The 22,357-nt window shown below is 35.4% G+C and overlaps 1 protein-coding gene across 1 annotated transcript in view; it reads right to left on the bottom strand.

Annotated features, from left to right (window-relative positions):
• Nucleotides 1-22,357, bottom strand: part of PTPRD (protein tyrosine phosphatase receptor type D) — a 385,966-nt gene that overhangs the window by 25,994 nt on the left and 337,615 nt on the right. The window contains exons 28-29 of the mRNA XM_074855344.1: nt 10,884-11,003; nt 9,771-9,925 (exon numbers count right to left, since the gene is read on the bottom strand). Of these exons, the coding sequence (XP_074711445.1) occupies nt 9,771-9,925; nt 10,884-11,003 (275 nt within the window). The remainder of the gene's footprint in view (nt 1-9,770; nt 9,926-10,883; nt 11,004-22,357) is intronic.

The following is a 22,357-nucleotide window of genomic DNA, read 5'->3' on the forward strand; positions in this document are numbered from 1 at the left end:
GCATTCTGTATTTAGCATCAAAGACTATTTTAAACATGTCTCCTCTGTGAGATTTGTTGATTTTCAGTGAGTATTTTACAGTCTTTGTACTGTACAATGCATTCACAAAGCATTCTTGTCATTATGCATTCTAATAAAGAAAGATCTAAAATTTACTGAAATAGAGTTTAGTGAAATAGAGTTTAGAAAAACAATGTATTTTGAGGTTAATTTTAAAAACACATCTTACTGTGACTTGTTACCTTCAATTAAAGACAGATCCATGCATGAACAGCTGTAGTATATACAGAAAATGATACTTCTGGGTAATTTATGAGAGGAAGTACACTGTGATCCTATCATCAATAAATAAAAGTGAAGATTACAGCACAGTAAAGAAGTCAATGAGCAGAAATTATGCTGCTTGCTGCTAACAACTACTTTATTTGCATTTCAACCTGGTTTGCGTTCTCAGGGTGGAATGTTTTGAGGAGTTGTTTTGTACTTTTGCATATTTCTGTGCTTTGATTACATTTTCATGTGTAACATGTACAAGAGCTACCTGTACTCTACCTGTGGGAAATAGGAAGGTGAACTGATGCTATCTGAAAATGAATTAAGAGAAGGTGAGAAGAAATGTGTTCTGCCATATTGGATAACAGGATGACCTTGAAAGTACTTGCTGAACACTAAGGTGCTTCCTCATTTCGGAGTCCTTCTGGACTCCTTCCTGATTCTAGGTGTTTGTATACCTATTGTGATCAACAACTGTTTCTTTTTCATAACACCTTCTGCCCTCTGGATCCCTGTTTTTAAAGTCAGAACACTATAATTTGCCATTTGTTATGCTTGGGTTTTAGACTGACAGAACAGTGATGAAGTTCCAGATTCTCATCTGGACACAGTATTTCATCTGGTAAGTACAAAGCAAGAAAGAAGACATAGTACTAGGTGTCCTCAGTCCGTGTTGGCCTCTTTTCCAGTACCAATCACACTTCAAAGCCCTAAATGAACTGAACTCCTTTTTTATCTTTTTTTTCCTATTTTGAAAACTTGGAAATAACCAGAAATTAGTCCTCAAGCTTGAAGCTCATGGGACTTTAGTAATACACCTACTGTTTTTGGATCTCCATCTCAAGGTATCCCTTCTTTTTCCATGGAGAACTGATATACCTAGAGGCTACATTCAGAGGATAAGACAAATGGGATCTTGACACCTTAGATTTGGTTTAAACTGAAATGATTTCAATACGGTAATAATGAAGTGAGATGTTACACAGCAGAAAATAGAGAAGAAAAAGCTATGAGGTTTCTCTGATCAGCTCGTATCAAGGCTCTTGATAGGCCTCTGTTTTCTTAGACCAAGTGGTGAAAAGAATAAACACCCTTTTCAATATCCCAGACAATATTTCACTGACAGCTGAAGAGCTTGGTTACTGGTACTATTTCTAATGTTTCTTTTCTTTAACCTCAGCAGTTTTTACACCAGCATGAATTCTCTGTAACATAGTAGAAAATCAGGTGGTGAGAGGTTAATGCCACTAAGAATTTCACATTTCTTAATGACAATTTAGAGGTTGGATGCTAATCTCTCTCTTTTTTTCAGAATTGTGAACTTCATGAGCAAATACTGTGGACAAGTTATAATGAAAATCATGGGGGTTTTGGTGTAAAAGTTTTAAAATAGTCATAAAATGAGCTTGCATAGTATATGATAACTTTTAAACAATTCAAAACTATTTTTAAAATTCAGGTGACAAACACAAAATAGACACCACAGTGTAGAATTCACTTGGAACAGCAGTCATTGACAAAATCTGATAATAAGTGATGAGACCCTGAAGTAAGTCTATAAAAGTATGAAAAACGAAGAAAGATTAATATTCAGGGCAGAATACTGATTGGAAAGCCTCCATGAGAAGATAACAGGACTATTTTTAAAACTGAGTTTTACTTCTAGAGATACAGGGAGATGATTTAAAGAGGCTTTCATGCTGATTACTTTAGATAAAAATATAGCCTGTTCAAAGTTATCCAAACATGCTCGGGTAGCCAAGTTGATGCAATGTGTTACTGTATACTGTGTGTCCATGGATATTCTGGAGTTTACTGTAGGTACAGCTGGGAAATCTCAGAGATACTCCTTTCCAGAATTCAGCTATTGGGTTATAAAAATATTTTCACATTTCTTGCAGATGGCTGGATTCTTTTCTTCACTCATAATTTTAATTCAGAATTCATTACAGACAGCTGCTGGATCTGATAGAACCTAATTGCTCTTTTACTAGACTCAGCTGCAAGCAGTCAGATTTCCTTCTCCTTTGTAGAGTATATTATATATAAACATGGGCGGGGAGAAAAATAACCAATTAACTAAATACATATGGATAAAATGACTCACTAAGAGTGCTGATCAAATAATGTATCAAACTACAGCTTAGGTCAAAGGAAATTACAGGCCTTGTAGGACATGATAATATATATATGGAAATAATTATCAGCACCAACATCTTTGTAATTTGAGATAACACATGGAAAAGGCATTGCTTCTGTTAAAAACATCTTACTGAAAATTATTACGTTTTAATAAGGGGCAGGTTATTTCACTGAGTGAAAAGTCATCAGACTCCAGAAGACATGCTCAACTGAAACCATTTGTGGCTGAATCCAAGCCAGGCCTCAGTACCTCCACTGGACAACTTAGCAAGAAACGTGGAATAATTTTGGAACTACTTTTGCTGCCTTAACTTCTTAGTAAAAACAAAAAAAAAAAAAAAAAAAAAATATTACTGTTATTAGGGCTACAGAAAAGGGGTACGTCACAAACAAGGGACCAGAGTCAACCATCAAAAAGACTAGTGATGTGAGGATTCCTTGCCATCTCCCTTCATATTACAAGTACTGAAGCGGTAGGATATTTTGCTGTGCTAGTTTGCTACGATGGATGAACGCAAGCAAACGTTGTAGACATGTAAAACAAGAACCAGCATTAAAGAACATTCTTTTTTCTCCCTTTAGCCAAATACATTTAGTGAAATGAAGAGATACATGTTTAAAATAACACTAAATAGGTATCTTCTAATATGATGTGTGAAACTACTTGTCAGAGAATAATACTTAGACAAGGAAAAATGCCAAAGATAAGACTGTCTGGTTTTGTTCTTTAAAAGCGTAGAATCATGAATATGAACAGTAAAGCATCCACCATTTTCTCTAGGTAGCTGAAGGAATAATGGGGGAAAAGAATTTAAGTCTTCATGAAGTAGGGCTGAACTAGTCACTGCTGGCTGCTGGGGAGGAAACTTTACTGAAATATTGTTGACATCGGAGTTTTATACTTTCCCCTGAAAGTTTTGACATTTGGCATTGTCAGAGACAGGATACTGGCCTAGACAGACCACTGATTTATTCTACTAATAGCATTCACTACGTTCCTTTACAGATTTCTGACTTCTAACAGAAACAAAATCTTACCTTATGCAGTCATAGCAGCTTGTTAGAATTTCAAAAGATAATCCAGACCTGAGTCACAGCAGTGGGGGTATAATCCCCTGAACCACAGGCTAAATGCCAGCCAAAGATGGCTTTATACACATAGGACTGATTTAATCACAAGACCACAAGCAGGTATTTTCCATTATTTGAACCTACATGAAGAAACACTGCTATTTGTTATTTGTATGCTTTTGAATTTTAATAATGATTCCAGTGATACTTACTGAGTTTTTATGCTTATAAACAATGGAAGCACATACTGTACATACAGCAGCTTCGGTTCAGATTTTAGAAAAGGTTGGTTTGCTGTGAAGGACTGGTTTCTAACAAGTCAAAACTTGAAAGTGGGTCAGCATCAGTTTGCTGGTGTTTGACATCTCATGGAGGATTTCTAGATAATGTAGCATAGTATTTTCCTATTCAAAATTAAAAATATCAAGGTACCGTAGCCAACCTTTAAGGACCCTGCACACTGTCACACTATCTACTGTATGGTAATCCTTGTCATGTTCATACTTCCAGATTTTCATATGTGAGCATCTAAATTTAAGGAAACAATTAGAGACCTAAGCTACTAAGATTCAGACTGTCCTTAAGTTAAAGAGTGATTAGTTGGGGAAGGTAACTGGCATATTTGCAATCAAGATGATCCTAGCTAATGACACTCAAATTCGAAATTTAAAAAAAACATTGGGCATTACCCATCCATCATTGGTTCGATCAGCATACAGATGGAGACTCTACTTTTTGTCTGTATCATTTAATGAGCATAGCACAGTAATCAGGTGAAAACTCTTGTATGCTCACCCTAAACCAGCCAGGGTCTTCAGATGTGAAGCTTTTGGAATCTAAATTTTCAACACCTTGAAAGTTTTTATGGTGAGAATATGAATGCAAGTCCAAACTCCTGCCCCTCTGTGATGACATTCATTACACAAGTGATTATCAAGTAGTATCTTGCTATACCAATGACCCCTAAATCAGTGTGCTGGTGGGACATCAGTCTTTTTTTCTGCCAGCTAGCATTTATCAACCTTTCTCCTAGATTCTTTATCATCTTCCGACAGATTCTACAATTCTAACAACTAAATGAAGGCAGAATAACCATCCAGAAATTTCTAATTGAAGAGAATCCAGTTCCAGTTCCTTAAACAGAGATCAAGCTCCAGGGTATCAAACTCTGCAAGCCTTGGTGTACATGTAGAAATGAAGTAACTCCCACGAAGAAAGGCATGTGTAGAAATGAAATGCCTCTCAGTCAGTTACTCTGACTCTGCAGTCAACACAAATGAAACTATCAATACAAATGGAATACAATGGAAAATGTGGACATTTACTCATTGCTGTATTTTTATATTAAGAGGAACTAAACATCCTAAGCAGGGTCACCAACTATGCATTGTTTTAAGAAAGGACTCTAACAACAGCTTTATCCCTCTCCCTTTGCTTTTTATTTGTGAATGAAGACTTTGAGAAAAAAGTTGTCTTAATGAGATATATGGTGACCAACATCTAACAGCTGGAGAGGAAATACTGTTACAGTGTTTTTGTATATGGATTATACTCATCACAGTCTAATATATAGCAACCATTGTAGCTACCAAATAGCTGCCAGATAAAGACATGGGTAAAGCAGAGAAAGTTTAGAATATCTGTGATATTAAAATACTTGTCATCTGAAAATACATTTACTATCTTTCCTCTCCAGAGCTTTCAGCTGTACAGGGAAGTTAGGAAAGATCCTGAGTTGTTCTCAGGGTAGGGAGAGGGAAGGGATGAGGAACCTTTTAGTATTTTTCAATCTTCTTTGAGAGATTTCTGAATATGTGCTGGGGGTATTTTTTCTCCCCCCACCATGAAAAAGGATAGGCAGTCATCTGCAGCCTACTCACTGCCAGGATTAGAAAATCAGCATTTGTGACGCATGTGGCAAAAGCTGTAAGAAGGTTCAAAAGATACAGAGGTGAAGTAAAACAATCCGCTGGAAAATCATTTTCTTAGATATTTTTTTTTTGATTTTATGTTTTATTCTGAAACATTGAACAAAAATTAGGTAAGTATTCTACTTTAAGAAATACAAGATCATATTATCTTCTGTATTTTTTCAAAATTAACTTGAACTTTATGAAGTATCTTAAATTTAAGCCCCTTGGTGCTGGTATTAAAAACAGATTCAAACATATGGGATTGCACTTACATGTTAAGCTTTTATGTATTGTTACTGAACCAACTACTAAAGTTTGTGTGATGTTTTGAAAACAGAGGGCATAAAGCTCCAAACACCCTCTGGTGCTATTTTACTGTGATCTGATTAGCACCTGTTTTCCTGCACTAATCCAACTTCAAACAAAAACATGTATTTTCCCCACTATCATTAGACCACACATTACAGCCTCACCAATGCAGAATCCTAGGGTTTAAGCCTGTATTTTGTCATTAAAGAAACCCTTTTTTCTAGATCAGCTCTGGAAATTAGGGCAAGTCATGCAGAGACACCAGTTGGATTGTGATATTACTCAACTTCTGTGCAAAAGGACTGAAAAGATACAGCCTTAAAATATAACAGTATAAATTAGAAAGCATCTATCTTCATCAAGTATTTCAACCACCATAGAAAAAACTTCAGACAAGTTATTCTAAATAAGCCAAGTCAAGATTTGTACACACATTATGAAAAGTATCTACAAACAGGATGGGATCACTAAATTTCTTCTGTTATTATTATTTTTTTTTAATCTAGCTTTGTAACTCAAGCAAGGATGACAGAACATGGCAGTTCGTAACAAATATAGTTCTAAATTTAACTTTACCTTGATCTGGGCTTTGTTAAACTATATTTCCTAGTGGATATAGACAGAAAAGTATAGAACTTTTCCTGGAAAAAGAGTGTAATGGTAGTATGCATTTATAGTATTACCACTACACCTTTTTCATACATGTAGTCCTATCAGAATATCTGATTACATAAATTAAAAAATCTGCATTTGTATTAGGCCTTGATGTTACCTTTGGTGCTTCACAATCCTTTCAACAATGATCTATGTTTTCTTTTTAAAAATAATATAGCTTTAATTATATTTTAATTACCTTTTTAGCTTAAAAATCTGTCAACTTTTCTGCACAAGTAAGAGCTTTGACTGGTAGAATGAGCATACAACATTACTCAACACATTTTTGACTTCTGTATTAGATTCAAATTCAATATGCACAGGCAACCAAATTGTTAAATATCAAAAGTAGATGTGTAAATAACATGAAAAGATGTCTGTTGCATGGATATTAGTAACAAATGATTACTAATGTTATCATAAATTCTGATCATATAATTCTGTGTTTTTCTTTGCTTTCATCACACAAAATTTGTTATGAAGACTTCCGCTTGCATTTGTTTGACATGCATTTATCATAATGTCTTATAAAGTCTAGTAATTTTGAAAGGTAATACTTATATTCTATTCACAGTTAATTTTACCAGTTAAGACCATGCATTTTTTTTCTGGTCACTGTTATGTGAGTAGAATGCATGCAAATGTGTACAGGGTGGGTTCTTCAGTTGTCACTTGTTTTCACCTCAGACTTTTTCCCACTAAGCACACTCTAACTTATTAAATAAATTCTTCATACACTAAATAACCATTTCCTAGTACCAGGATATTAAACTAGCTTATCAGCTAGTGATGCTTTGATACAAATTGGTCTGGGACCACACTCACGAACCAGATCTCCAGTGACCTTGATTCTCTATAGATATATAGCCATATCCCAAAACCACCACGGAAACTGGAAAAACCTCATAATCTCTTAACATGAAGTGGACTGAAAGACAACTGTTGGTCAGTATTAAGGCAGATGTGGAAAATGCAGTAAGGAAAAGTTTGAGCTAAATCTTTCGCTTGCAATACCTACTTATAAATACAGAATAAATTGGGGGTTACTCTCCAAGGATCAAAATGCAGATAGCTGGCTCTTTTTTATTCCTCACCCAGGCAGGCTCCTGTTGCTTTTACTAGGTGTTGACCTGAATCAAAAGTGAAAAGGAGCTCAGCTTTTGAGCAAGAAACTCCAAGCTAAATTCACAGAAATATTATAGACAAATAGCTTCTCCCTGTACTTAGTTGCCTGCTAGCTTTTATTTTCAGGTTTTTATGGGTTCAAAGCTTTGCAGAAAAATGCTTCCACAGCTTCTTCATACCTACTCTTTTTTTACCAAATATATTTTGAAAGGTAAACTCCCTTGTATTTACACTTTTAACATGTCATTATTATGATTTCCTGAGCTCTGACAGTTTGTTAGGTACTGGAAGAAACATGAAGGTATCAGTGCTGTCTCAGATGTCTTATACAGCCCACTATGAATCCCACATTTCCACTGGGGAGTAAACTCAGATTATTCCTTCGGTGGGATATCTTGAAGAAGCACTGCCTACCATAGGCAAAGGATAGAAGATATGGTCTTGTATTATATTTTTTTGCTCTAGTGGATAAGTTTGAAATACTTCTAATATCTAATGATAGTTGTATCTGAGCTTTAATGAAAAGGGACTTAGGGAGTCCTGAACACCAAATGGGAGGCAGTGACAGATAACATACAGAACAAGGAAAAGAGGACTTTTTTAAAAGGCTGCAGAGGCAGACTAGGGGCCAGAAAAGGAAGAAATGAAAAGCAAGAAGTTTGTCAAGAACAGATAAAATATCTTAGTGGAATAGGGTGACTACTAGAAGGCAACTAGAAGGTGACTACTAGAAGTGAAAGGTGATGCATGACAGAAACTGGCAGAAGAATGCTACCATTAGAATGATGATCTTTCTTTAGAGAAAATACTAAGACATGTAGGATCATACTTCATGTTGAAATGGTTCCACAATATGGTAAAAAACCGTGAAATGAGTTTGAGAATACAGTGTAATTGAAGGACAGAAATAGAATATAATTAAAGGAGTCCATGGAATATAGAGCAGTCTAGACACTGGAGAGAAAAAAATTAAAAAAAAAAGCGAAATGACTGAGGACGAGAAACAAAGGAATGAGTGAAATGAAGATATTTACAAAGTGAGTGACAGAGAAGAGAAGAAAAATCTGAAAGCAGATTCTAAGAAAAAATAACATACAAAACTTGTTTACTTTTTCTGTTTCAACATAAAATGAAAATTCTTCTGAGGTTGAAATGAAATGTTTAGGCACATCCAATACTTTAATTTCAAACTGAATGTGAATGTTGCTAAATGAAAGGCATATATTTTAGCCTAAAAAAATTGTGCTGATGCTCTGTTGTTCCTCTTCTGATTTTTTTTACCTATTTAATAATGTCAAATTCAAAATGATAAGGCAATACAAATCTCAAAATATAATGTTGCTACAATATGCCTGAAAAGAGACACCCACATTAACATTACCACTGTAAGACATTAGTAACTTAACGTTTCAAGACGCTATACATAAGGCAAAGAGCTTCAACAAATTTACTACCAGGATATGCATATTGTAGAGTACCAATAAATAAATTAATAGGAAATCGGGGAAAAAAAGTCCCTCAACAACATTAAATCATACTACCTAACCTGACCACCACTTTCACTGAAATTTGCATGCATAACCAATGACAAAGAGAAAATAATAACCTTGCATTTCATCAGTACCACTGAGTGATAATAAGCTTTGTATTTTATTTAATCTTTTCCAGTGATTTGCTGTATGACTCAACAATTAATTTAGTTCCTCTATTTTTGCATTTAGAGAATTTAGGCAATTACACTAACTTAACAGCCTTCCCAGAGTGGGAGGATTCATTTCTTTTATTAATTTTGGTTTTGATATAGAGTATAACATCTTTGCTGCTGAGCACCTTTGGAGGTATGCTCTATATGAATCAAACTGATGAAATTACAGCCGACGCAATCTATAATTATAGGCAATACTCAAAATGTTTTAAAATCCTCTAAATACAGATATAAAAACATTTGGCTCTATTCAGGAAATACTCAGCAAACTTTATAAATAGATTTGTATTATTATTTATATTTCTTCCACATTCTTAACCCTGGTGTTTCAATAAACACTAAATGTCTATCTTCCATGTTCTATGATCTTTTCTAAAATCTCCTGCACAGATCAAAGAAAATAATTCTGGCCCATCCAAGTTGGCAGTGCCATACTCAGGTCCCCACTTTGCAATGCAACCATCTTTTTCTTTGACAGACTGGGAAGTATCTTTGAAAGAAGATAATGTTTTTGTCTGCAACAAAACAGAAAGCAGTAATCTTGACATAAGATGCTTTGAAAGAAATTCTGGGCCTACCTGCAATGTACAACCATAGGTCCAGCATCAGGTGGGTTGCAGGTCTTGACTCGTCGCAGGAAAGCTAAGAACGGTGTTGGGTGTTCTGGGACACCATGGTCAGGCCAGGCAGTGAACTGGAATTGCCTCACTTCCCGTTTCTCACTTGAACCGTTCTATGAAATTAAAGAACTTAATGACAAAATTGCCACTTAATGTGACATTAGCATTTTTCAATGAAACAACTGCAGAAGCATATATACCAGCAAAGTGTATTTAAACCGCATTTGGGTCCGGAGAGAAATGGAACTCAGGCTATAGAAGCAAATGTTTCTTTTATTCTAAATTGCATGATTCAAACAATGTAAGGGCTTTAACTATAATGCACAGTAATGCATCATAACAAGTGCCAGAGCTTTAGCGAGTATTTCATTCAGTTCAATGTTTTTTCATAGTGAGAGCTCTGTATTACTTACAAAACTCGATGCTGTAAGAAAAATACAATCGGTCTGTAGAAGTCCTCTCATTGTTCAGTGCTATTAGGAGGAAATGAGGCAGGAAAGTGGAAGGAGGCAAAGGAAAGAAAGGGAGTGAGGAAATAAGGAAGAAAGGCAGGCAGGGAAGTCTGGAAGCAAAAGGAAGGAGGAGGGCAGGGTGGTGGAAGAAAGTAAGAGGAAGGGAGGAAGGGAGGAAGGGAGGGAGGGAGGGAGGGAGGGAGGGAGGAAGGAAGGAAGGAAGGAAGGAAGGAAGGAAGGAAGGAAGGAAGGAAGGAAGGAAGGAAGGAAGGAAGGAAGGAAGGAAGGAAGGAAGGAAGGAAGGAAGGAAGGAAGGAAGGAAGGAAGGAAGGAATGTGGGGAGGGGAAGGGAAGGGAAGGGAAGGGAAGGGAAGGGAAGGGAAGGGAAGGGAAGGGAAGGGAAGGGAAGGGAAGGGAAGGGAAGGGAAGGGAAGGGAAGGGAAGGGAAGGGAAGGGAAGGGAAGGGAAGGGAAGGGAAGGGAAGGGAAGGGAAGGGAAGGGAAGGGAAGGGAAGGGAAGGGAAGGGAAGGGAAGGGAAGGGAAGGGAAGGGAAGGGAAGGGAAAGTATAAAAGTTGCTTACATTTAAAGTATAGTGTATGTATATATAAGTATATATACCTTGTAAAGTGCAAATGTACGAACACAGTACGTTGCCAATTCAACAGTGTCTAAAAGGGTCACTTGGATTAGCCCGTAAGTTTCTGTGCCCCTGCTTGGCCAGTATTGATCACACTTCACCTGTAGTGAAAAATATGTAATTATTTAATACATTTAAAATTGATATTTTTTACATATCTGAGTGTATATCACTGTAGGTTTTTAAAGTATGTGGAGTTAGAATGTTCAACAACTGCTAAACATCCAACACAAGAAATTTATTTTATCATCCACAGAAGTTTATCTTCTGGTAGTAGCTCTTACAATATCTCCTTTCATAATGGGTATTTTGAAATTCAGTGGGGCAGATGATTAAGAAATATTAATAATGACGGATATAGTAAAGAAAAAACAATTTATAGTAGTTAAAAATACAACCTATATCTTTCACACCCCAGGATTTAATAGCAGTACTAATCCAGCAAAGGTAGACAGACCATTTTTTTAGCATTTGCTGCATTTTACCTATTTCACATTAATCCCCAAACATATAAACTTGCTGGATGTCAATATTTTGTATGTATAGAAATATCTCAGTTAAAACCTGTTTTTTTTGAGAAATAATTTTAGTACACATATAAAGAGCACCAACAACTAAGTTCACTGTGAGAAAATATAATCTCCTTCTCAGATCAGTGTTAAAAAGGATAGAACAAAATTGTGTGCACAGGCATTTAAAAAACATGATTTGACAGTGAGAGTTCATACATCAATTTTTAAAAGACACAGGATATTTAATTGAGATAAATCTCCACTTCAAAACACTATAGTTTAGAATATTAACGAGCTGAAATAATTCTGTATAAGATGACGCACAAGAGAACCATGTGTTTATCATCATTGTTGAGGCTCAGTAATTTATTTCAGTTAAAAATGGTATAAAGTATTATGGGGGTTAAATAATTGAAAATATTTTGCTTTCAGGGACTGATAGGTGAAACTGAGAGTCAGTCTCCATTCTATTTATAACAATACATTCTTATCAATTAGCCTTGCATATGGCACTGAAAAAAAAATTTATTCTGAGTCCAGTGCAATACATTGGACTTGTTTAATAAATGCCTTCATTAATCACTCTAAGCCAGACTCATACCAAACTCAGTGAGAATACACAAACTGTAAGAAACAACAAACACAATATTGCACAGTATTTCTGATAAAAATGTGAATTAATGTGCTAATCCAAGAGAAAAACTGATGATTCCCCCAAAATGGAAAATTAAGAAATGTGTCTTTGAATCTCATTAATTCTACAGGTTACTCACTCTGCACACCAATTATTGAAAAAGGCTTCATATGCTTTCAAAGTCCCCAGTCCTGAATAGTTTTTGCTTGCAGATCATTTTATTTTGAGGCTCACAGGCCACAGATCACTAAGAGTTCACAAATCACAGTCTGAGAACAAATAATCTAGATAAAATTTCTAGGAAAAATTCTAACCACTGAAGTAGGTGATGATCATTCATTAGAGGCAAAAAAACCTGAAACAATTTTTTACAGGCATTGATAGCTTAATTTATAGATAAAGAATCGGATCAATGTAACTAAAAATGTTTATTGATACTACAGTTTTTAAAATGGGATTAATAGTGTATAAAATCCTCTTATTAAGAGGAATTAAGCAATTACTCCCTTGTGCCATTTACTCAAATATTTAAAGAGTAAGTATTGCAGGTACTTAATGAATATTGGTGATTTATATGCAAGATTCCTAATACTAAAACAAGGCACTATGGTCTTCTTCAAATGAAGCAGAAATTTATACTTTCAATTGAGTTATTTCAATATAATTATAGTAAATCTAGTTTCACTTTATCATTAATATAGACACAGTATAACTTGTGTCTGTATTGGTTAGCTGTATTTTAGACAAAAAAGTTGTGGTTTATTATTTTTTATTAATTCCCATAGAATGGCATACATTTTTTAATGGAAAAGTATTGATACTAAAGCTGTTGTTTGTAATCTTAGCAGCTACAAGGCTGAGCATAAAACTGACTAAACCTGTTTGGTTTGAATGATTTTTTTAAAAAAAGTAATAAAAATGGTAGAATACTTTATGTACTTTTAATAAAATTAATACAAAAAATAAATGTCTGTCTATCCCTTTGCATGCCTAAACATGTAGTTCTCCTCTTTACCCTGAAGTTGCCACATATAAATTGTATGCTTATAGAAGCAGTGCCATCTTCCAGAAAGCATGACTGAAAATTTAACCAGCTTTCTCACTAGAAGGACTTTATGGAAACAACTTCCAAACGTAATAGAGAGAAATAAATGTTCAACACAAAAATTAAATGGAAATTCAGAACATATAGGCTACCAGCATCTTTGCAAACAACAGAAAATACCTGGTTTAATTTTTATTTTGTATAGTAACCTAATGTTAAGCATATATTCAGATTTAGAAGCCTGTAGAAAATTGCTGCTTTTCAGTTAGGCTGGGAAAAAACAAATGTGCCTGTTTTTTTAGGTGCAGATATTAGTTGTTGGCGTTTTAAAAAATTTATTAGTTTATCTAACATAAACTGCAAACATTTTACAATTTTTTAAAAATACTTTCTGTGAGAGCTAGCTGTTGCAGAGGGAGGACTGCTGCTGGAAGGAGACACTAAATGTTCAAAAATAAATACAATATTTAGACCAGTGTATCAATTATTTGAAAGTGGAAAGTGGTGAAAGTATGTATCAGATTTTTAGAAAGAAAACCTGATTTTGGATTGATGTGGAGTTGACCTCCTGGAAGAGCACATGAAGCATAAGTTGATGAAACTACATCTTTTATTCCTTTTGCCTCTTGAGTCGTCTCAGAACAAGAGATATTCAGAGATGTACCCTTACTTGCCTCTTACACTCTTTTGCTCTGTAATCATAAACCCTACATTCCCAATACTTCTAACAATTTAGAGTCCAATTTATCTTTGTGAGAGATCAGAACAATGTTTTCTATTGGACTTCACCCAGCAGCAGAGAATCAAGTATGTTAATTGTTACGACACTATTTTCTGAGACAGAGTTCTTGTTAATTGTTTTATCCTATGTTAAGATCCCAGCCTTCAGCACTTAAAGTAAGTTTATTTTTCAGAGGTTACATATCAATGTTTTTTTCAGAAAAAATTCTCAAACCCCTTGAGTCATACAAAATTTAACACTAAATGTCAAGTCAGTTTTGAATTAATTTGCCAAATGTATTTTTACTTTAGCTCTTTGGTTCATGTTTACTTTCCCTGTAGTAAGGGCAATTTTTTCCTCACTTGTGTATGTTGTTTGGAAAACAGACAACTTTAATGTGGTAAGGTATGGTGATGATAACACACATTCTCCTTCAGAAATACAATTACACGGTTTATTTATCTTCAGAATTAGTTTGTAATATCTTTGGTAAATTTCACAGTCTTCACCTTCCTCTTATCCACCCAGTTCCCAGTTGCAAGGGTTGATCTTTGCAGACTATATTCACCTGCACCCAGTGAGAGCTTTTCTGTGCCACTAACTGTACATGGTTACAGAAAACAGCTTTTACCAATAATTCTCTAATGTTCTCCTGCCTGTCACTAAAGATGGCAAGATGAACGAAACAGGCACACAAGCACAAAAGAACTCATTGGTGATTTCAAAGAGTGTCTTTTAATGAGAAATTCAATCGCAAGTAATGACAAGCATACCTTTCACTACTGTTTTCACTGTCTCATGATCATAGGTTGCACACTGCCAAAACCACTACATCTGAGATCAGAGCAGCTCTCAAAAGACTACTAAATATATTATGAAATCTTTTAAGTACCATAGTAGTAGACATAGCTAGAAAACATGATGGGCACATTCTCTTAATATGGCCCTCATACACACATTTTCTTTCTCTACATTTCTTCCACTCAGACCATGCGAATCCTTGCTCTTCATGGAAGTACGAGCATTCACTGAAAGCAAAACTGTAAGAAAATGTAAATGCTTTATTTTCCATTAAAAATGAGAAGCTGGAGACCATTTCAGACTTGAGGTGTTTAAGAAGCTACAGAGTTCCTAAGAATATATATGGATATTCACACTCTGATAAGTGACAGACATTAGAGAAGATGCTGCCATGCATCGGCAGAGTTGAAGGAAGTTTATTTCCACGTGAACGTATGAACACAAAGTTTCCTGACATTCAAGGGTAGAGAAATAATTTTCCAGTATAAAGTTCCATCATTCAGACTGAAAAACCCCTTCAGGTGATTCTTAACGTACGAGCCAGCTGTTACAGGCCATCTGAGATTATAAGGACAAACCGCAGATCAGGAAAGAGACAGCAAACTAGTAATAGGCAGATTCATACACTATATTCCTTGCTCTAAGAACAGCATATGAATTATGTTGAATCTGGAATAGGAAATAACAGCAGTATGTAACAAACTTCTTATTCTGTTTTTCCTAATAATAATAGTCTTTTGCAGATAAAACTTTCTAACAACATTTTCAGATGGACTTCCTTCAAAAATAAAGTATCTCTACAATGATGTTCAATGATAATAATAATTATGCAATGAAAAAGGTAGTGCCAATTGTTGATGATGGAAACTGCCTCAAACTCTATCAGGCTAGCTTAGTGCCTCAGACATTCCAGCTAATGTTCTGTCTCCAAGCAGTTGTTATTCTGAAGCCATCTTCCGTTTCACAACAATGCCCTGCCACTTAAAGACTAGGCTGATTTGAGTCTAAAGATTGTAGGCGCTGACACTAGTACAAGCAATTGTAAAGCAAAGATTTAAAAAAAAAAAAAATCAGAATACAGAAACACATTTTTTAGGCCTTATTTTAAAAAGATTTGGTCAGGTGTCACTCATTCACTTTGGTCTAAATCTAATGACAGATTAAAATTGTAAACGCCTATTCAGAAATAAGACTGAAAATAAAACATTTACGGTTTTAGATTTTGCTTTCAGAGTGGCACTGAATTTAATAGGATCTTAAATTCTGAAAGAACTCAGCACTCAGCACCAGGTAGACAGATTCTTTTAAGTCTCAGCAAATGTATTACCAAAACAATTAATCACTTCTGGAAATTTTGGTTTGGAATCCATGTTTTTACTACAGGAAAAAGAACATTTGTATGTACTGGTCTCTAACAATGATTTACAGTAGATTAATAGTAGTGAGTATGTAAAGGCAAAGATGTTGATATTTAGTCTGGAGAAAAGGAGGCTGAGGGGAGACCCTATTGCTCTCTACAACTATTTGAAAGGAGGTTGTAGCAAGGTGGGTGCCAGTCTCTTTGTGCAGGTAACAAGTGATGAGAAGAAATGGCCTCAAGTTGTGCCAGGGGAGGTGTTGTGGTTTGAACTCAGCCAATCACCACGTGGCCAGTTGTTTACGTCTTCCCCCCCACCTCTCCTTGGCGAAATAGGGGAGGGACAAAAGAAGAAATTCGCAGGTTGAATAAAAAAAAAAATCTAGTAACAGGAACAAAAACCAACAGTAACAATACTAAGTCCAAACTGGGTAAAAATGCAGCAGTGGCTTACCAAGTGCAGCGACAGGTACGCAGCCTGCCCCCGCCTAGCAGCGATCTGACCACACCAGAAAATCCCTCCACACTGACCCAGAAACCGAAAACGGGGCATGAAAGAGCACACGTCCGCCTATATACTGAGCATGATGTCACGTGATATGGAATACTCCAATGATCGATCCAGGCCCGGCCCTCTAGCTGTGCTCCCTCTCAGCCCAAGGAAAGTTAAGTCTATCTTGGCCGAAACCAGGACAGGAGGTTTAGACTGGATATTGGGAAAAATTTCTTCACCGAAATGGTTATCAACCATTGGAACAGGCTGCCCAGGGAAGTGGTTGAGTCATCATCCCTGGAGGTATTTAAAAGACATGTAGACGTAGTGCTTTGGGACATGGTTTAGTGGTGGACTTGGGAGTGTTAGTTAATGGTTGGACTTGATGATCTTAAGGGTCTTTTCCAAACTAAATGATTCTATGATTGTTAAAGCTCATCTGAACCAAGTATTTGGAGTTTAAAAACTAGGTAGAAAATAAGCACTTCTGTAGTGCAATATAATTGTAAGGTCTTTATTACAGTAGCCTTGAAAAAGAAGTTCCAAACAGGATTTGGAGACAACATAAATGCACTTTAGACTAATCAGTTCATAACAAACTTTAGTCCTCTAGCAAGTCTGCAAATCAACCATCATTACACCCTTACTTTTTGAAATTTCTGAGATATGATTAGCAGCCTAACAGTTAATCCTGAAAGATAATTGATTAATAAAAAGATAACCTCCAAAGTGTTTCCATTCTGATCCTGACAGAGTATGGTACAGTTATTAAAACAAAAGGAAACAGATATTAAAAGGAGTCTTGGCATATTTGAAATGTGTTCTCTATCTCGTCTTTTATCTTTACCTATACAAGCCAAGAACAATTCAAAACTATATTGCTGGCATCAGTGTGAGAAGCCTTTTTTGAACTCTTCCTAACAGCAGGGAAGGTAAGGTCTTAGTGAATTCATTATGAAGGATGAGTCTGTCAAACAGTTAAGTACAGCAAGATTTTCCAAAAAGGTCTTGAACAGGTTTATATGAATGGAACTGATGGAAAAAGTGAATAGGCTGACTACTTTTTGCTTTATCCTCTTTCTGTACTCAAGGCTGATCACTGTGTGCAGGTTGAATAATCCTTTCACTGAATGAGACACTACATAACAGTATGAAGAATGTATTGAATAATTCAGCTTACTATTCAAGTGCTCTAACAAAGATTTTCTATTGTCCATACAGGAGAGCTATCTCTTTTACCTGATATGAGTATTACGTGAGAAATCAGTGAAACGATATAATCAAAAGAGTAAAACATCAGAGCAACAAAATTTTATTATTCTTATGTTTTTGGTTCACCTGAAAGCCAGAAGTGAATGGATGAAACAGCATGAAAATGAAAAACAGTACATTGGAGAATGTTTGGGGGACCTTAGGAGGTTTCGGTTTGGATTTTGATTTTTGAAGGGAACTTTGAGTCATGGTGAGCTTCCTATTGCTAGTTTAATACACAGATAAAATTCTTAATCTCATAAAAGTATTTCACACAGTTCCTGTGGTATTAACCCAAAAGACCACCTAGAAAAAACATCTATTACCAACATATGCCTTTCAGTCAGCTGTATCTGTTAACTTTCTTACAATATAGGAAAAGCTTTGTAAATGATGGAAAACGTAAATCATAATATTCTCTTTCAGAGACACTTGCTTGAAGAACTTAAATTTTCCAGATGTATTTCTCACCATAAAGGAGAAGAGGTCTTGAAACTTTCACCAGAATCTGCTAAATAAGGAAATATGGGCTTATCTTCCTTACACAATACTAAATTAATTCACTGACCTTTTCAAGCCTAAAATTCCTTGAAAGAATTCCCTGCACTGGAGTAATAGGTTTTAGTGCTAAACCAAACATGAACTAATCATTGCATTTTGAAAACAAATATGCAGAATTTTTGATTTTGCAAAGAAAACTTCTAAGTCAAAATGTCAATTGCCTCTCTCTATACGTGGCATAGTCCCTCTGTCTGTATTAAGAGAATTATATGAGGTAGTAATGTATGTCTCACTTTAAGCACAAAGCAAATGAACTAAGTGAATAAAGTCAAATTACAGAGTTACAATACAATTTTGTCTAAGCCACTTGTTATACATTTGCCTCAGGGAAATGGTATTTTTGATAAAACTATCAGTTTACGCTAATGGCTAGGAGAAACCACTTTATTTATGGACACAGAATCATAAGACAAAAAACTGGATGTTCGCCTTGAAAGTACTTGTGGCAGTACCATGTATTGCCATATCATTTCAGGTAAGACTCTGGTGTAAACAGTTCTTGAAAGCTTACAGTGGAAGAAACTGAACAAAATATTCTATGGAGTTTGCTCCATTCATGAGATTATATTTTGAAAGCTCTTTAACAGTTTAAAATACATCACCTTTTCTGCAAAGTTTATTTCTTCCTCCTAGAGCCCCACAGGCAGGGAAAATGGTTGATTGCCATGAAATTTTTAATGGCCTTTCACATGCTGGAAGACTATTATGTTTTCCTTCAGTCTCTTATATATAAACCAAATCCAATTCTTTCTGACCTTCCTCATATATAATTTCTCCAGCCTCTGATCATCATTGTTCTCTTCTAGATTATCTGCAATTTCCCAACATCTTTTCACATGGGGCATTCACTCTGTATGTCCTCAACTCCAAATATGTATAATCTGGAATAACCAGACATGGCATGCCAAAACTACTTTCAGTCTATGTAGTGGCATTACAGCATTTCTTTTCGCACAGAATTAACCCTACTTATAGTATAGCATTTCCACAGCTATTTTTAATAGTCTTGAGTTTTAGCTGAGGCACTTTGGCACAGCACTTCCATCTGTAACATGCCTAGAAAAAGAAACTTTAAGGTTTACTGGTGAGTGCAGTCTATGTTAGTATACACCTAGGATTAGATTCTTACGTGAATTAAGCACCTATGACTGACTGCATTTCAGTGAGTTGAACATGTCCCTGCCCTTGTGTCTTTGAGAATCCTTTCATAATGAACAGCCACATCGTTGAGTTTTACTGTTCTGACATGGCAACTGGTGACTCCAGCCCATACAGTGGTGAAAGAATTCTTGAACTGTGGCCATCGCACTCTGTTACAGCGAAAAAAACCCAGTACAAACCTACACTTTTTTTTTTTTTTTTTATTATTTCTATTTTTGTAAATCTGGTGAACACACGGACTTTGGATTTTTTTTTTTTTTTGCCACCTCTTTCATTCATTCTTTTCTGACTCATATCTTAGCATGTTGAGAGCACTAAAGAAATTAAATAAAATTCTGATAGTACATTATTAATACAGAAGTTATTGGTTTGCCATTAAAATTAGGGAATGAACAATGACAAAACTGCACATTTAATTTTTCTTTAGTAAAACAATACAATTTAGTATGAATGAATGCCAACTGCAACTCATGTCCTATCTGCTAAAATGTCTGCTGGGAGAGAGATGCTAACTTACCTCTTAGCAGATAAAGACAAGCATATTTTTCTAGTTGCTGCAAAACGTAGCTAAAGTTTTTATTTATATTTTGTGTGTTTAAATACATGTTGCACAACTTTTAAAAAAAGCATTTTTACATACTTGTGCTGTCCAATAAAAAATATCAGTGCAGCTTTTATGCATAAATCAATTACATTTTGTCTAAATACAGTAGAATACAGGATCACTTGGGAGCGTATTGTTATAATATGTCACAAATTGTTAAGTGCATGTATTGATGACTTTTCTACTCATATTAGTGAAGATGTCTTATTATCACTTATTGTCGATCCAGTATTTTGACAGGTAATAGCTCCAGTATTACCTGTCAAAACATATTTAGGAGAAAATATCTGAAATTTGCTGCTGAAGCCCTGCACCACAAATGGAAAACTACCCTAATCACAAACACATAAAACTCTGGTACACAGCCTGTATTTGTCTTAAAGATCTTAATGCATTTCATACAGACAAGAAAACCATGTTCTTAGTTTTCTTTGCTCATTACTTACTGTTGTGCATGTACTATTATTGCTTTGCCTTAGCTATATATGGTCAGCTACATTAGATAAATGCCTACTCTGCCATCAACAAATAGATTCATTAAAAGTGTTAGCAATTTGTGCATTTCGCGTAGAAGAATTTAGGGTTCTTTCCAGACTTGCCTTTATGTTTTCTATGCCTATAGCAAGACTCAGAAATCTTTGGTGGCCAGAAGTTAGTCTCAAAGCTATTCTTACTAGAGTCCCAAGGTAAAATTACACTTTCCACTGCTTATTCAAATGTTTTTGTTTTTTTTACCACATTAATCTGAAAAAAGCTTCCCCGATTTAATTTAATGTCACATTCATTCAAACAAAACAAAATAAAACTCCAAAAATTATTTTACTCAATTTCCACCTTCAAGACACACATCTTCATCTACTTGATATTTATACTGTCACCCAATCTCCATTTTTCTAACACATGAGCTAGTCTATAAATCTGTAAAAAATTAGTTGAAAGACTCAGATGGAGTGTTCTGATTTGGGTTGATTCAGACCTGTTGCATGACACTTGGAACAACAGAAGTACCTATTTAGCATTGCAGCAATCTCAGAAAAAGTCTGCCTGGCTTTTCTTGGGACGGTGCCAGCTGTCCTGACTCTCTTGGGTATCAGTAACAAATTGAGAGAAGCTAAGTCCAGGGACTTTTAACTATTCTTAGATGTTCTTATGGAACTGATATAGGACCCATGCAAATAGTCCTATGTATTTCAATATTGGGGAACAAAATCTGAGTCAGGATACATGATTTTTTTACTGGGTTTGTTTCTACCTCCCCTGTCCCAGTGAAAACTCATCATTCAAGATGTTAAACTTTGACAAACCAAGATTCTATGCTTATATTTTTATATATTCTTGGCTTATAATACTGATGATGATATCCACTTCCTGACAGTCAAATGAGTGTCTGGATCAGGCTAACAGAATACCACGAATGCATTTTCCTCATGTATTCACTTAGTCATTAGCAAATTTGAATGAAGCTGATAGTATCAGCATGAAACCCAAGGCCTTCCTTATCAGTATGGAAGTTCAGAATCTGGCTCATATTTGAGTAATTACTAGGATCATTATATTGCCATGTGGCTTTGACCTGATTGGCGTTTTTTGACAGAAGATTCTAATCCTAGGCACTACGGTCTCAACATAGAAAATATTGCCAATGAGGCTAAGGAAGGAGGTAAGTATTTTCTATCAGTTCCAAAATAACATAGTAAGTATATTCAAAATAAGGAATTACATAGCAAAGAAGGAAAGGACTGAATTCTCTTTCAAGGGGATGATCCACAACAGTATTCTACCCTGAAACAGGAATAAAGACTAAAAGTTTCCTGTTTGAGGCAATATTATCTTCATCTGATCATTCACATCATTCACTACAGCACAGGAGTTCTCAGAGCACTCAATTTATTCAGAGAATCTAGAAAAAAAAAAAAAAAGGAAAATCTGCACTGCTAAGGGAGGAGGGCAAGACAGAGGAGTGTGGAAGAGAGGTATACACATTAATGCTTTACAGCTTTCCTTAGTGTAACACACAACCGCTTTTTTTAATCTCTAATTTGCATCCTTCAATATCGTTCTTTTATTTCATTTAGATTAAACTCATTCATTTGTGTGCCAAATATGTTACCAACACTGTTCCATGCACTGCCAGTGTGTATAATCCTTTTTAATATATATTATGTGCATGGTGGCTGAATGATGGGACTGACTTTCTTTCTCTAGTCTGGTTTAGGTGAAGTGAGATTCAGGTGATGACATTTCATATGAAACCAACAAAGTGTGAAAGGTTATAAGTGAAAGAGCTTCTCTTTTCCTGCAGCTTCCTTTTAGGC

This window comes from Strix uralensis, chromosome Z (genome assembly GCF_047716275.1).
Source record: "Strix uralensis isolate ZFMK-TIS-50842 chromosome Z, bStrUra1, whole genome shotgun sequence".
NCBI lineage: Eukaryota > Metazoa > Chordata > Aves > Strigiformes > Strigidae > Strix > Strix uralensis.